Source organism: Actinia tenebrosa, unplaced genomic scaffold (assembly GCF_029948245.1).
Source record: "Actinia tenebrosa isolate PJP-AT-01 unplaced genomic scaffold, QUT_ActTen_1.0 PGA_scaffold5__44_contigs__length_20552954, whole genome shotgun sequence".
Taxonomy (NCBI): domain Eukaryota; kingdom Metazoa; phylum Cnidaria; class Anthozoa; order Actiniaria; family Actiniidae; genus Actinia; species Actinia tenebrosa.
Genome location: NW_028292582.1, coordinates 11,746,272 through 11,758,328, shown reverse-complemented (window position 1 = coordinate 11,758,328; position 12,057 = coordinate 11,746,272). Strand labels below are relative to the sequence as shown.

General features: G+C 35.7%; 1 protein-coding gene across 3 annotated transcripts in view; it reads left to right on the top strand.

Annotated features, from left to right (window-relative positions):
- Positions 1 to 12,057, top strand: part of LOC116307303 (allatostatin-A receptor) — an 18,027-nt gene extending 5,970 nt beyond the window's left edge. The window contains exons 1-2 of one of the 3 annotated variants that reach the window (XM_089037418.1): positions 7,823 to 7,974; positions 9,811 to 12,057. In XM_089037418.1, the coding sequence (XP_088893544.1) occupies positions 7,920 to 7,974; positions 9,811 to 10,841 (1,086 nt within the window). In that variant the 5' untranslated portion in view covers positions 7,823 to 7,919 and the 3' untranslated portion in view covers positions 10,842 to 12,057. Of the gene's footprint in view, positions 1 to 4,861; positions 5,478 to 7,822; positions 7,975 to 9,810 lie in introns of those variants that run through there. The other 2 variants (XR_016121252.1, XM_089037419.1) reach the window with 2 other exon arrangements.

Below are 12,057 nucleotides of genomic sequence, written 5' to 3'. Positions count from 1 at the left end.
AAGATATCACTCAACTTGGGATGTCTGCAAGGTGCTAGATTTATTAAAAACATGGAGTCCTGCCTCAAAGTTGGATTTAAAGTTACTCACTCTCAAGCTAGTTATGTTATGTATGTTAGTTACTGGTCAAAGATGCCAATCAGTGCACATGATGGACCTTCAACATGTTTCAAAAGGGAAGTCTTCCTACAAGTTTTTTCTAGATGGACTTATAAAACAATCCAAACCTGGAAAGCAACCACCAATACTGGTGCTTCCTGCTTTCCCTGCAGACAGGAGACTTTGTGTAGTGACTTACCTAAAAGCTTACATAGCTAAAACAGAAACTATCCGAAGGCCACAGAACACAAGGCTCTTTCTCAGTTATAACAAGCCTTTTCAGCCTGTTACCAGAAACACTATTTCTAGATGGGTCAAAACAGTAATGGCACAATCAGGCATAGATGTTAAAACATTCCTACCACATAGCACCAGGTCAGCATCAACCTCGGCTGCTTATCGCAGTGGAGTGCCATTAGAAACAATTATGGAAGCTGCAGGATGGTCATCACAATGTACATTTGCTATTTTTTACAAGAAAGACATTAAACCAGACAATTGTTATGGAAGCTCAGTTTTAAGCTGTGCTTTATAAAGATGACAAAAATGTTCAATTAATTTCATATTAAAATGTTTCCATTTGAGGTTATTGTGTGTTTCCCTACTGAAGGGTACATTGACACGGGCCCACGTAGCTTTGAAGTCTCACGGGATCTCGAATATGCAAATGAGGAGGTAGAATTAAAAAATTAAACGAGGCTTACCTGTAAGGTGAAGTTTGATTGGGATTCTACCTCCTCATTCTTGCATAGAGAGATCACGTGCCCACCCCATTGTCTGGTGTATACCCACCCATTTCTTGGGATAACATGGGCCCGCTTTAAAGGATGAACTTCACTACGCATGCGCTATCTCACGGGATCTCTCTATGCAAGAATGAGGAGGTAGAATCCCAATCAAACTTCACCTTACAGGTAAGCCTCGTTTAATTTTTTAATTATCATCCATTATAGACGTCATTGATTAAGTAAAAGCACTAAGATGTTTTACGAACCAATCCAAATAGTTCAGTTAGTAATATTTACTCTAAGATCAGATATTCATTACAATTGATTGAGTGATGTCAGTAGATAACCTTACGAATATTTCCTTACCATGGAAACTGTCACAAGACAGTGAAACGTCCATACTAAGGCTGCGCTCATAATGTATGGCAGGGGTGGAGGGGCAGGTGAAATTTGGGGGGATCGGAAAACTTTTTACCAGTAAAATGGGTGGGGGGGGGGGTTGAAAATTTTTTCAGAGAATGTGGGGGGATGCAAAACTTGTAGGAGAAGCTACGAGAGGACTTCAAGGGAGGGGGGGGGTCTTAAGAATTTTTTTGTCATTTAAATATTTCACCTCCCCCCCCCCCCCTCCCTTCCTCTCTGCTATACATTATGAACGCAGCCTAAATGCATTTGAAAATTTATTATCCTCGATCGTGCATTAATTTGTTTTTGCGATATTTGATCGAGGTCTTTGGTTAACGATACAGGAAGAGATATATGAAACCCTTGTAAGTAAGTCTTACTGAGTGTATTTATAGGAAGCAATACAGATTTGGTTCTATATTATTTTAGTTCTTAAGTGGCGTGGGTGAGCATTTGTTTATTAATAGCTAGTACATGGTCACGTTTAGAGCGGCTAAACTCCATATCACCAACGCATCTTATACTATAGTTTCAATAAACAAAGCTTTAAATAAAAAATAAAGCGAAAGAAACCCCAAAATTACTCTCGATATTTTAAAGTTAAATTGGTTGAAAGAGATCAATGAGGATTTAGTCTTGTTATTTTTCGATTTTCTTGGCTCTTGCCCTTGCTTCGAGGGTTTTTCTCAACGGATTCTTCCGTTTTACTCCCACTGCTATGATTCTAATTTCAATTAAATACGATTACTTTTTCTTCTCCCTAAGCAGAGTGCTCGCTTAGTTCTACAGTTTTTCTTGTTATATATTTATTCTTTTATTTCAATGGATTTCACTCCAAAGAATAGGCTATATACAGTTCATTGGTCCCAATTTTCATCATAAAGCTCCCATCCTAATATGAAACTAGTATTTTTTGAGAAAATATAGGCGCATATTTTCAGGATAGAGGGATTTGTTGTAAAAAGTAGTGCCGAATGTGGGCGAGGATGATAACATTATTTAATATAAGAAATAAAACTTTCTATGGAGTATTTTTAACCATGAAGTAGATTGATATTACTCAATCAATAAACTAAACTCATTCCAAAAATAATGAAGTTAAAATTGAATGTCATTTCAATACTTGTAGTTCAACGGCTCTGTATCCCCTCTTTCCTATCAATTTTCCCATATTTTCCTTCTTTTTATATTTTTCTATTAGAATTGATCGACGTCAAGATATTTTTTAACTAAAAAACCTGTCGAACAATTCGTTGTTGTTTTTACTAAAAAAATAACTTGGAAATGAAATTTCGAACCAATAAAAACATCAATTATTCAATACTTTTTGATGTAGTTTTTTAGATTTTACTACTTGTCATGAAGCAGTTTTTATGAAACGTTCGTGTTGTCGACATTTTAAATAGGAACGTCTAAAAAAAGATAAAAATATTGGTCATTTCAGTAACGTAATAGAAAAACCAGCTGAAAACGGATATTGCGATATGCAAGAGAAAATCAGATCAATAAACCATCTATCTGTCAGCTTTTCATTGTTACGCATCCTATTTTACAATTTGAACAAATTATATTTTCTCATTTTTAACGCAGATCGTTTTCTTACAAATTTCAAATTCAACGTGATCGTAATATCTTTAAGCGATTTTTTCAAAACTAAAGGGTGAGTATTTTTGAAAGTTATCGATCGAGTTGTCATCTTATCTGGTTGTTATTGTCCTCTTATTTGCTCGGAAAATACCAGGAAAGTACAAATACAGATAAACTGGGAATACATCACGTACTGTTTTCCCATTACAGGCCTTGCGGCTTTGAAGTCATTTAATTTCGTCTTCAGAACTCAGAAAACCTTATTCAACTCACTAAAACTTGATTGATAGCTCGAATTTGTGTAAACAAAGAATTTTCTTCCTTCTAAATGATCAAAAAAAATAGTTTTTTTGTTTGTACAAAATTTCTTTAATTCGTCAAAGCCGAGAGATAAAAGAAATTCACCATCGTTTGTAAGCAAGTCCCGCATAGCTTCAAATGACTTTCAAACAACTTCAAAAGCAATATTTTTGCAATTTCCTACCCTTCTTCAATCTGTTGTTGCGCATACTGTGATATTTTCTTTGTTTTTAATGAATAAACTTTTTTGTTTCTTTACAAACGTGTCAAAAATATTGCATTTGTTTTGGCGGGAAACTGTTCCAGTGACGTTAGCAGTGATGGACTTGAGCACGTACGCTACTCAAATAAATTGATATTGTCACAGAATTTAATTTCACAAGAGGGGATATAAAAGCCAGACAATTTCCAGTGAATATTAGTTTAGGGAACGTATTCGGAAGAAGTGGTTGTTTGGTTTACAATCTCTTGTTGTTTCAAAACAAATATTGGACATTACAATTTGGTTCTGAATATTTGAAAACTAAACCGCGCCTTGTACCGTCAGGATTGATTTATGATCACAAAGACGTTACAGTAATGGAAAAGACGTCACCTCGGAATAATAACCCTGGTTTCCATAAAGGACGCAGTTCTCGATCATTTGACTTGGAATCAACGAAAAACGCTGAGAACGAGGATGAAAAAGTCAATGAATTGAACTTTGCAAGACGACGACGAAGTGAGTCGATCAATTCTCGTATCATCGATGACTACTTGAAAGAAGAAAACAAAAAAGAATTAAATAAAAAAGAATTTGAAGAAGCTTATCAAAAAGTATACGGAGCAAACGTATCACCTAATACTACCACATCTTGGCTCAGCGACTCGAGCCTTGTAAAATGGCCTTGCAGTGATTATGTAGAAGCTGCAAGATTTTTTCTTTAGAGCTATTAAAAAAAAAGGAGTTTGAAAAACAAGAAGGTATAACATAGAAGATAAAGAGTCTTGCAGAAACTTTTTTGCCATCTTGGCCGCTTAGCGACTCCAACCTTGTAAAATGGCCTTGCAGTAATTATGTAGAAGCTGCAAGATTTTTTCTTTAGAGCTAAAAAAAATGGAGTTTGAAAAACAAGAAGGAATAACATAGGAGATGAAGAGTCTTGCAGAAACTTTTTTGCCATCTTGGCTTAGCGACTCGAGCCTTGTAAAATGGCCTTGCAGTACTGAATTATGTAGAAGCTGCAAGATTTTTTCTTTAAGCTAAAAGATAGAGTTTGACAAACAAGAAGGAATAACATAAAAGATGAAGAGTCTTGCAGGAAACGTTTGCCTCAGGCTATGCAGGAAGGAAAAATAATAGTTCGTGTTATTTCTTCTAATGAAGGCTTAGCTACATGTTCACACACATAAAAGGTCTTGAATGAAGAGTTCATAGAAAAACTCATCACATCACGTTCTGAGACCTTCTGGTTAGACAAGCCATTGATGACTACTTAAAACAACTGAAGATAATCATTGAACCACTCGCGACCAATTAAAACGTCCAATCACAAAAAAGAAAAAACATTGATATTTTTATACCGAAAATAATTCTAACATGTACTTGCATCCGCTTCTTTTCTTAAGAGAATAATATTCAAAAACATTACTAAATAATAATAATAATAATAATAATAATAATAATAATAATAATAATAATAATAATAATAATAATAGCTCAAGTGTAAATCAGATTAACATAGTGTTTGACTTTCTCGCAGGACATCACGAACAGCTAAGAAAAGACCTAAGAACAATTATAAATACAGACAGGGAAGTGAGCTTTCTTATAGAACGATGCCAGAAATGGATTTTAAGCCAGAACGTTAATATAGTCAAGACGTTCTATGAATATGCATAAGCTGAAGAAAGGATTGGAAAAAAAAAAAACGATGAACTTAACCAGCCTAGACTTAGTCCGCTGGTCAATGTAAACATGATATATACAGACAAATAAAACTTGCCATAATAATAATAATAATAATAATAATAATAATAATAATAATAATAATAATAATAATAATAACTTTATTTCAAATAGAATTCAGAAAGCTAACTACTTATTTACACTGAAGCTGTGCGAAACTAAACTAAACAAAAAGACTATAATTATCAAATAAGTGATCATAAAAAGTTATAAACTTTGCCAATAGATTTTATATATTTTATTTAAAGCTAACTGTGTAGACTTTAAAAGTATTCTTCTTGACAGTATAGCACGTGCAATTTTTATTTATATATTGAGTCCACAGTACGTTTCACATAAAAAGAAAATTGTATACTGTGTGATAACAAAAATCATTTGTAAAAATAATAAATAAATAAACAAACAATTAATCTGAGAATAAATTTTATTGTCGTAAATAAAAATTTTCTAGAAAAAAAAATTGTAAGCAAGAACTCAAAATTTTTAATTTATATCAAATATAAATTTTTGAAGCAAATTTTGGTCAGTGTGCTGTCTCTAACGCGCATGCGCCACATCACGTTAAAAGTCTGCGCTTGCGCCCGCGTTCATTTTGGTCAGCTAATTTAAGAAACCAACAAATTACTTAAGCAAATTTTTGATCCTGCCTTTTGTAGGTCGTAAAACATTTTGCCCCGGTCTTTCTATATACACATTGACCCATCAATCATCCTATCCTATTCTATCCATCTTCCATTTATTTCTCCATCTAATCCCTTCCATCCACCCATCTATCAATCTTCTCCAATCCGTCCCTCTGTTCTTACTTCCATTTATTCATTCGTTCATTCAGCTTTTCCCTTCCTTTCTTTTTCTCTTTCTTTCTTCCTAGAGTGACTGATTTCATTTGATTTTTTTTTATCTTTACAAATAATCGTAAATGATTAACTCACTTCGCTGACATTTCCTGATTCCAACCAACTAAGTGCTATCAACTTAAGCCACTTTAAATTTTTACCGACCACCAATTAATTAATCTTCTAAATCTAAATTGAAATACTGCATAAAACTCCCTTATGAGATAAAATACACAGTCGCATGATAGCGGTCTTAGATAGTCATAATATTGTGACTATAGTGGATAAGCTTTTAGTTAATCTCAATTGAAGTAAGTACTAAAAATCTTACAATAACTTAAAATCAAATCTAAAGAGTTCCATTCTGGTATTGAATACGTGGACAGAAAGAGGTTCTTCAAAAGATCCTCTTGGATATTCAGTGGAGGTTTCTGTAGCTTGAGTGTAAAGTATGACGTGTTCGTCGACCACTTGTCCGAAATGGTAAGGATTTGAATTTCATACCACTCGAATATTTATTACAGTCCACAATTTCATTACAAACAGATTTGTATTTTGTTGTATACTTCGCAGCAGTAGATTAATCAAATTATTTTTCTGTTACAGTCTTGATTAAAAGTTTCTGATCGCAGGTGTTTCCGCAATCTTGCTTGAACTGCACGAGTCGCGTAGCCTGAAGAACGAGACGATTAATCGCGAAAAGGAACAAATACTTCATCAAGCGGGATAAAGACGCTGGCACATCACAGGTGCTGATGATGTTATGTAACTGATATTAGAACACGCGGCCAAACCTAAGTGTTGTATATTTAGTACAAGAGTCACTTAATGAATGCGGTGAACTTCTTCACGAAAATCATCAAGGATGGCGTAGCGGTAGAGTGCACTTGCCATTCATCACTCACGTTTGTGTTCTCGATGAACTCGGTATTACATGCCGTGTACAGTTTGTTAGGTCTCTCCGTTGATTTGAGAGGGTGTTAATCAGCCAAGAGGTTGTTCCAGGGTTCGATCTGTGAGTTAGCTATGCCCTGAGTTTGATCTGCCCAGAGGTTGTTTTACGGCTCGTTCTGTGAGTTAGCCATGTCCTGACTTTGATCTGCCCATATGTTATTTCAGCATATTGATGAAAGTTAGTTTTTCGTCTGTCGAGGGAATCCTGTATGTTCATCTGATTAAATTCGCACCCACGTATTATATACATATATAATGACGATCGTATAAAAAACGTTAGATTTAAACAACCTTAAAATATAATGAATTTTGAGGACGCTGAACATGAGGACCGATATAAAGCAAAGTATTGCTCCCTTTTAAAAATCCATCATCACTAATCGCCATAACTTTCATTAAGAAAAAAAATTAAAAACAAGATTCGAGTGAAACGTTTTATTGTGTTACCGGGATAGTTTTTATGACTTCAAACTTCAAATTTACGCATTTTCCTACACGATGAAATACTGTAGTTTTACTAACTCCAGGGATTTTAGTAGATTGACTGATAAGGCATATATTTCTGAAAGTTTGGATGAATATAGTTGATATATCACGAACTATATCAGTGTGTCTGTCATGATCATTACTACACCTGTTCGGATATGGTTAGGGACACACTCTGCATGATATGATGACAGCCAGAAACCTTCAGTACACATTCTGTAGGGAAATTCATTGGCTGACGAGGGAATTCCAAGTTGAATTTCATTCAAAAACCCATATCGCACGAATCACAATATTGGTTTTCGAGAGAAATTTTGTAAAATAAACAAAAATTAAGACATCTTCACAAATGTTTTTTCATGAGATTCAATTTCAAAAACATCCGATTACATGTGAAATGTGAACACATTAGATCGTTATGTCATCTCTAGCCAATCAGAACGCATATATAATCGACGAACTATGGGATTCTATCAACAACGTACTAGCAGACCTACCTCAGTCTTTCTAGGTTTTCAGCGTTCCTTGCGTAGCCAAAATTTTCGCTCTCTTCTAAAACTAGTCGTCGAAGGGAGTATGGGAGAACAAGTGTCAAATTCAACAGAAACTTCATTAAAGAAGAGCATGAATGGTAAGACGTTTTATCTCAGTGTTTGTTTAGTCCTCGGTATCTTGTTAGTTATACGTCTTTCCTAGTTTTAGTTGTACATTTTGATTTTTTGTTTCAAACCAATTTTCTTTATAGATTTTACGATAAATAACCAAAAATAAATGAGTCAGTATTTTAGTTTGTAAGGAATTTAAACTTGAAGTGTTAGGAAACCAAAAAAATTGAATATAACTTTGATCGTTTTTTTTTTGACGAAGATGTGAATAAACAAAAAAGATTGCTGTCATTACGCGTCGATCAATTTTAGATCAAGTTACAGTCGTTTACAATTCATTTCAAATATTTTTTTACATTATTTATTTATATCCGCGTTGTAGCCAAATATTTTGCGGAGATTTTTTCGCTGATTTAGATGTTGGTCGGTCGTAATAACAGAATTATAAGATGAGTAAGATTACTGGCAGGTCGCACTGATAAGGTTATAAGACTTCAAAATGGTCGTATTGGGAAGGCCATAAAATAACTTTGTGGTTGTGAAAATGAGATCTTAAGATTAGTTATTGGTCGTATTATGAAGGTTGTAAGATAATAGTTGGTCGTAATACGAAAGCTATAAGATTACTTGTTGGTCGTATTACCAAGGCTACAAAATTTCTTGCTGGTCGTATTACTAGGGTTCAAGATAAATTTGCTGGTCATACAAAGCTAAGTTTATAAAATTATTTACAAGGCGCATCATCAAGAACTCCTATTTTCGTAGTTTAAGTGACTTGTTCAAATTCAATCCTTTTATCACTTCTACTTACGTAAAGCCAAGACATCTGACAACTGCCTAACACAGGAAAAGACGGTAATGGATGTGGTTAAACATCAGATCATTAGGTCCAATATTCAGTTCAAGATGCGTTCAATACACCAATCAGTCTCCATACTTCAGGCGTAATGACACGAATTGAACAAAAATATACATAATGCATGTAGATTGAAAGCCTGTCGAAGTTATCTTAGTTGAGAATCTTTAATATGTATCAGATTAAGCTGATCCCGCTCAGTTTATCAAGCATTTTAGGCAGCTGCAAATTTAAAGATTCAGAAATGATTTTGAGTCTTGAACGCGATTTGAACCTGTGCCCTGGCGATTCCGGTGCCATGCTTTAACCACTGAACTTCCAAGGTCTCGTATGAGACGTCAAGGACACATTATATAATCTCACAATATTGAAGTTTGAAATTTTAGGGTAAAGATGGATGGAAGAACGATGGACGAATAATGGGTGGATGGATATGGATAAATGTGTGAATGAAAGAAAGAGTGGAAGGATAGGATAGGATAAGGTAGAATGAATGAATGAATGAATGAATGAATGAATGAATGAATGAATAGACAAATGGATAGATTGGTTGATATGGTTTGGACGGATGGATGGATGGATGGTTGAGATGGATAGGCGGATGGATATGAAGAAAGGATGGACAGATGAATTTAGGAATTATAAAACAGTTTTACTAAACACTTGGGATGCCAAGAGAACATGTAAAGAGGGGTACTTTAACATTTAAGCATCCTAAGTATTAAAGTGCACTAATTGACAAACTGAATACTGTTTTATTTTTTGTATGGATGTGCAAATTCAGAGCGCGCGCGCGGAAAATATTCATTCTCATCTAAAATAGTATTTCAGCCTAAACAGGATTGCGCAATACAGTTCGGTTATCTTATAAAAATTGATAAATGTTTAGCCACGAGCAAATCTAGTTCTTAAAATCTTTTAACCATAAACACATCAAATGTTAAAAGTTAAATAAATGTTTAGCCATAGACGCATCAATTTAAAACCAAAATCCTTTTGTTCGCAGACACTACCGCAGCAGTTGTTCCATATATTCTTCTTCCTCATCTCGATCCAGTCGCCGTGGTTTGTTTAACGGTCGCCTATGCCGTCATCATTCCCACATCACTTGCGGGTAACACCATGAACATCTACGCTATCAGGAGAAACCCTACACTTAAAACAACGACTAACTTCCTCATCTTAAATCTTTCGAGTGCGGACCTTATCACCACCTTCTTGAGCTGTCCTTACAGGATAGCTTCAGTATTCGTCGGTAGAAGGTGGTTTCAAGGACTCTTTGCTGATTTCTTCTGCAAATTCTTGTCTTACTCAAAAAATGTGACTTTAACTGCATCTATTATTACTCTGGTGCTTATCTCAATCGACAGATTCTATTCCGTATACTACCCTACCAAGAGATCACCAATTGCTACTCACAAAAGAAAACTTGTCCTGGTTACTTGGATAGTATCGATTTTACTACCAATAATCACCTACATAGAACAAAAGAACACTCTCTTCGCCGACGGCAATTATTACTGTTATTACAAATCTGTTCTTGGCCCAGTAGCTGTCAGCACAATAGTAGCGTACGCTACATTAAAAACATTTCTTTTCTTTTCTGCACCTATCGCAATCATGTGCACATTGTACTCCCTCATCTACAATAAACTATGGAACAGAACAGCTATAGGAAGCAACTCACAAAATGTGGCCATCAACAAGCGCGTTACCACGGCAATGGTTGCCATAGTGACTAACTTTATCATATGTTGGCTCCCACAAGAGGTGTGTGTGTACCTTGACTTTATTTATGAATATTTGTCAAAAAGTATGTCACACGCCAAGGTATTCAGCTATTTGGTTTGGAACGTAAACAGCGCAACCAACCCTTGGCTGTACGCATACTTTAATAGAGCATTAAGACTACACCACCTCAGCCTTCTTAATAATATCACGACCTTCTTTGCGCTCAAACGAATAAGAACCAACAACCAAATCAATGTTAAGGAGTCGACTCGAGGAGAGAATGGATCGGCAACCTCACCGCAGTAGGAGAGACCTCCCATCTACACAGCTAATCTGATTCAATGTTAGGTGGCGTACTGAATGGATGGATCACCGCACCGCAGGAGGAGAGACCTCCCATCCACACAGCGAATCTGATTCAATGTTAGGTGGCACACTGAATGAATGGATCACCGCACCGCAGTAGGACAGACCTCCCATCCACACAGCGAATCTGATTCAATGTTAGGTGGCGTACTGAATGAATGGATCACCGCACCGCAGTAGGACAGACCTCCCATCCACACAGCGAATCTGATTCAATGTTAGGTGGCACACTGAATGAATGGATCACCGCACCGCAGTAGGACAGACCTCCCATCTACACAGCGAATCTGATTCAATGTTAGGTGGCACACTGAATGAATGGATCACCGCACCGCAGTAGGAGAGACCTCCCATCCACACAGCGAATCTGATTCAATGTTAGGTGGCACACTGAATGGATGGATCACCGCCGCACCGCAGTAGTTGTAGTAGTAGTGAACAGCACAACGAATAGACCACAAGCTATCCAGTGAACAGTATTCAACCAAATGTCAATATTTTGGGCTGATCTAAGCCAGGAAATCCAATCTATTTGCTTATTAGAGATTATGAACATTAATAATAACAATCCTTTAAGTTTTGGCTGACTCTATAAATTGAGTGCCGGTTCAAAAAATCCCGACCCTCCCATCCCTTCTTTATTCTTGCGCATTCTCGCATCCCGCGTTTCTTTGAAACTGAAGACGAAGACTATTTAAAAAAATACTATAGCATACTAGCTCGTTCCAAGCCCAAAGAGTTGGCGTTTGTAGATTAAGCATGATTGAAATTACAACAGATTAACATTGCCGCACTTGAAAATAAATTCGTTTTTCGTGTCTTCCGTACAAGTAATGACGTCAGATCGATACTGTCATGGTTACGTATGACGTAAGAAACCAGGAAACGATTAAGACTTTCAATGTCGGTGTATCTTTTCTCTCATTTGTAACATGAAATAGGTTGAATTGAAATATTTCCTATACTATCGATTAACTATCAATATTGATTGCTGTAATCTATTTGATCAAGAAATCACTAGTTTATCGTCAAACTTTCTCTTCCATCATTAAGGACATGTTAAAGACTTGACCTAAACTAATACGCCAAGACAGGTGTTATTGATCCTTAATGCAATAAAAAGCGGTCAATATGGAAATCGCTTCTCTCAGTACAA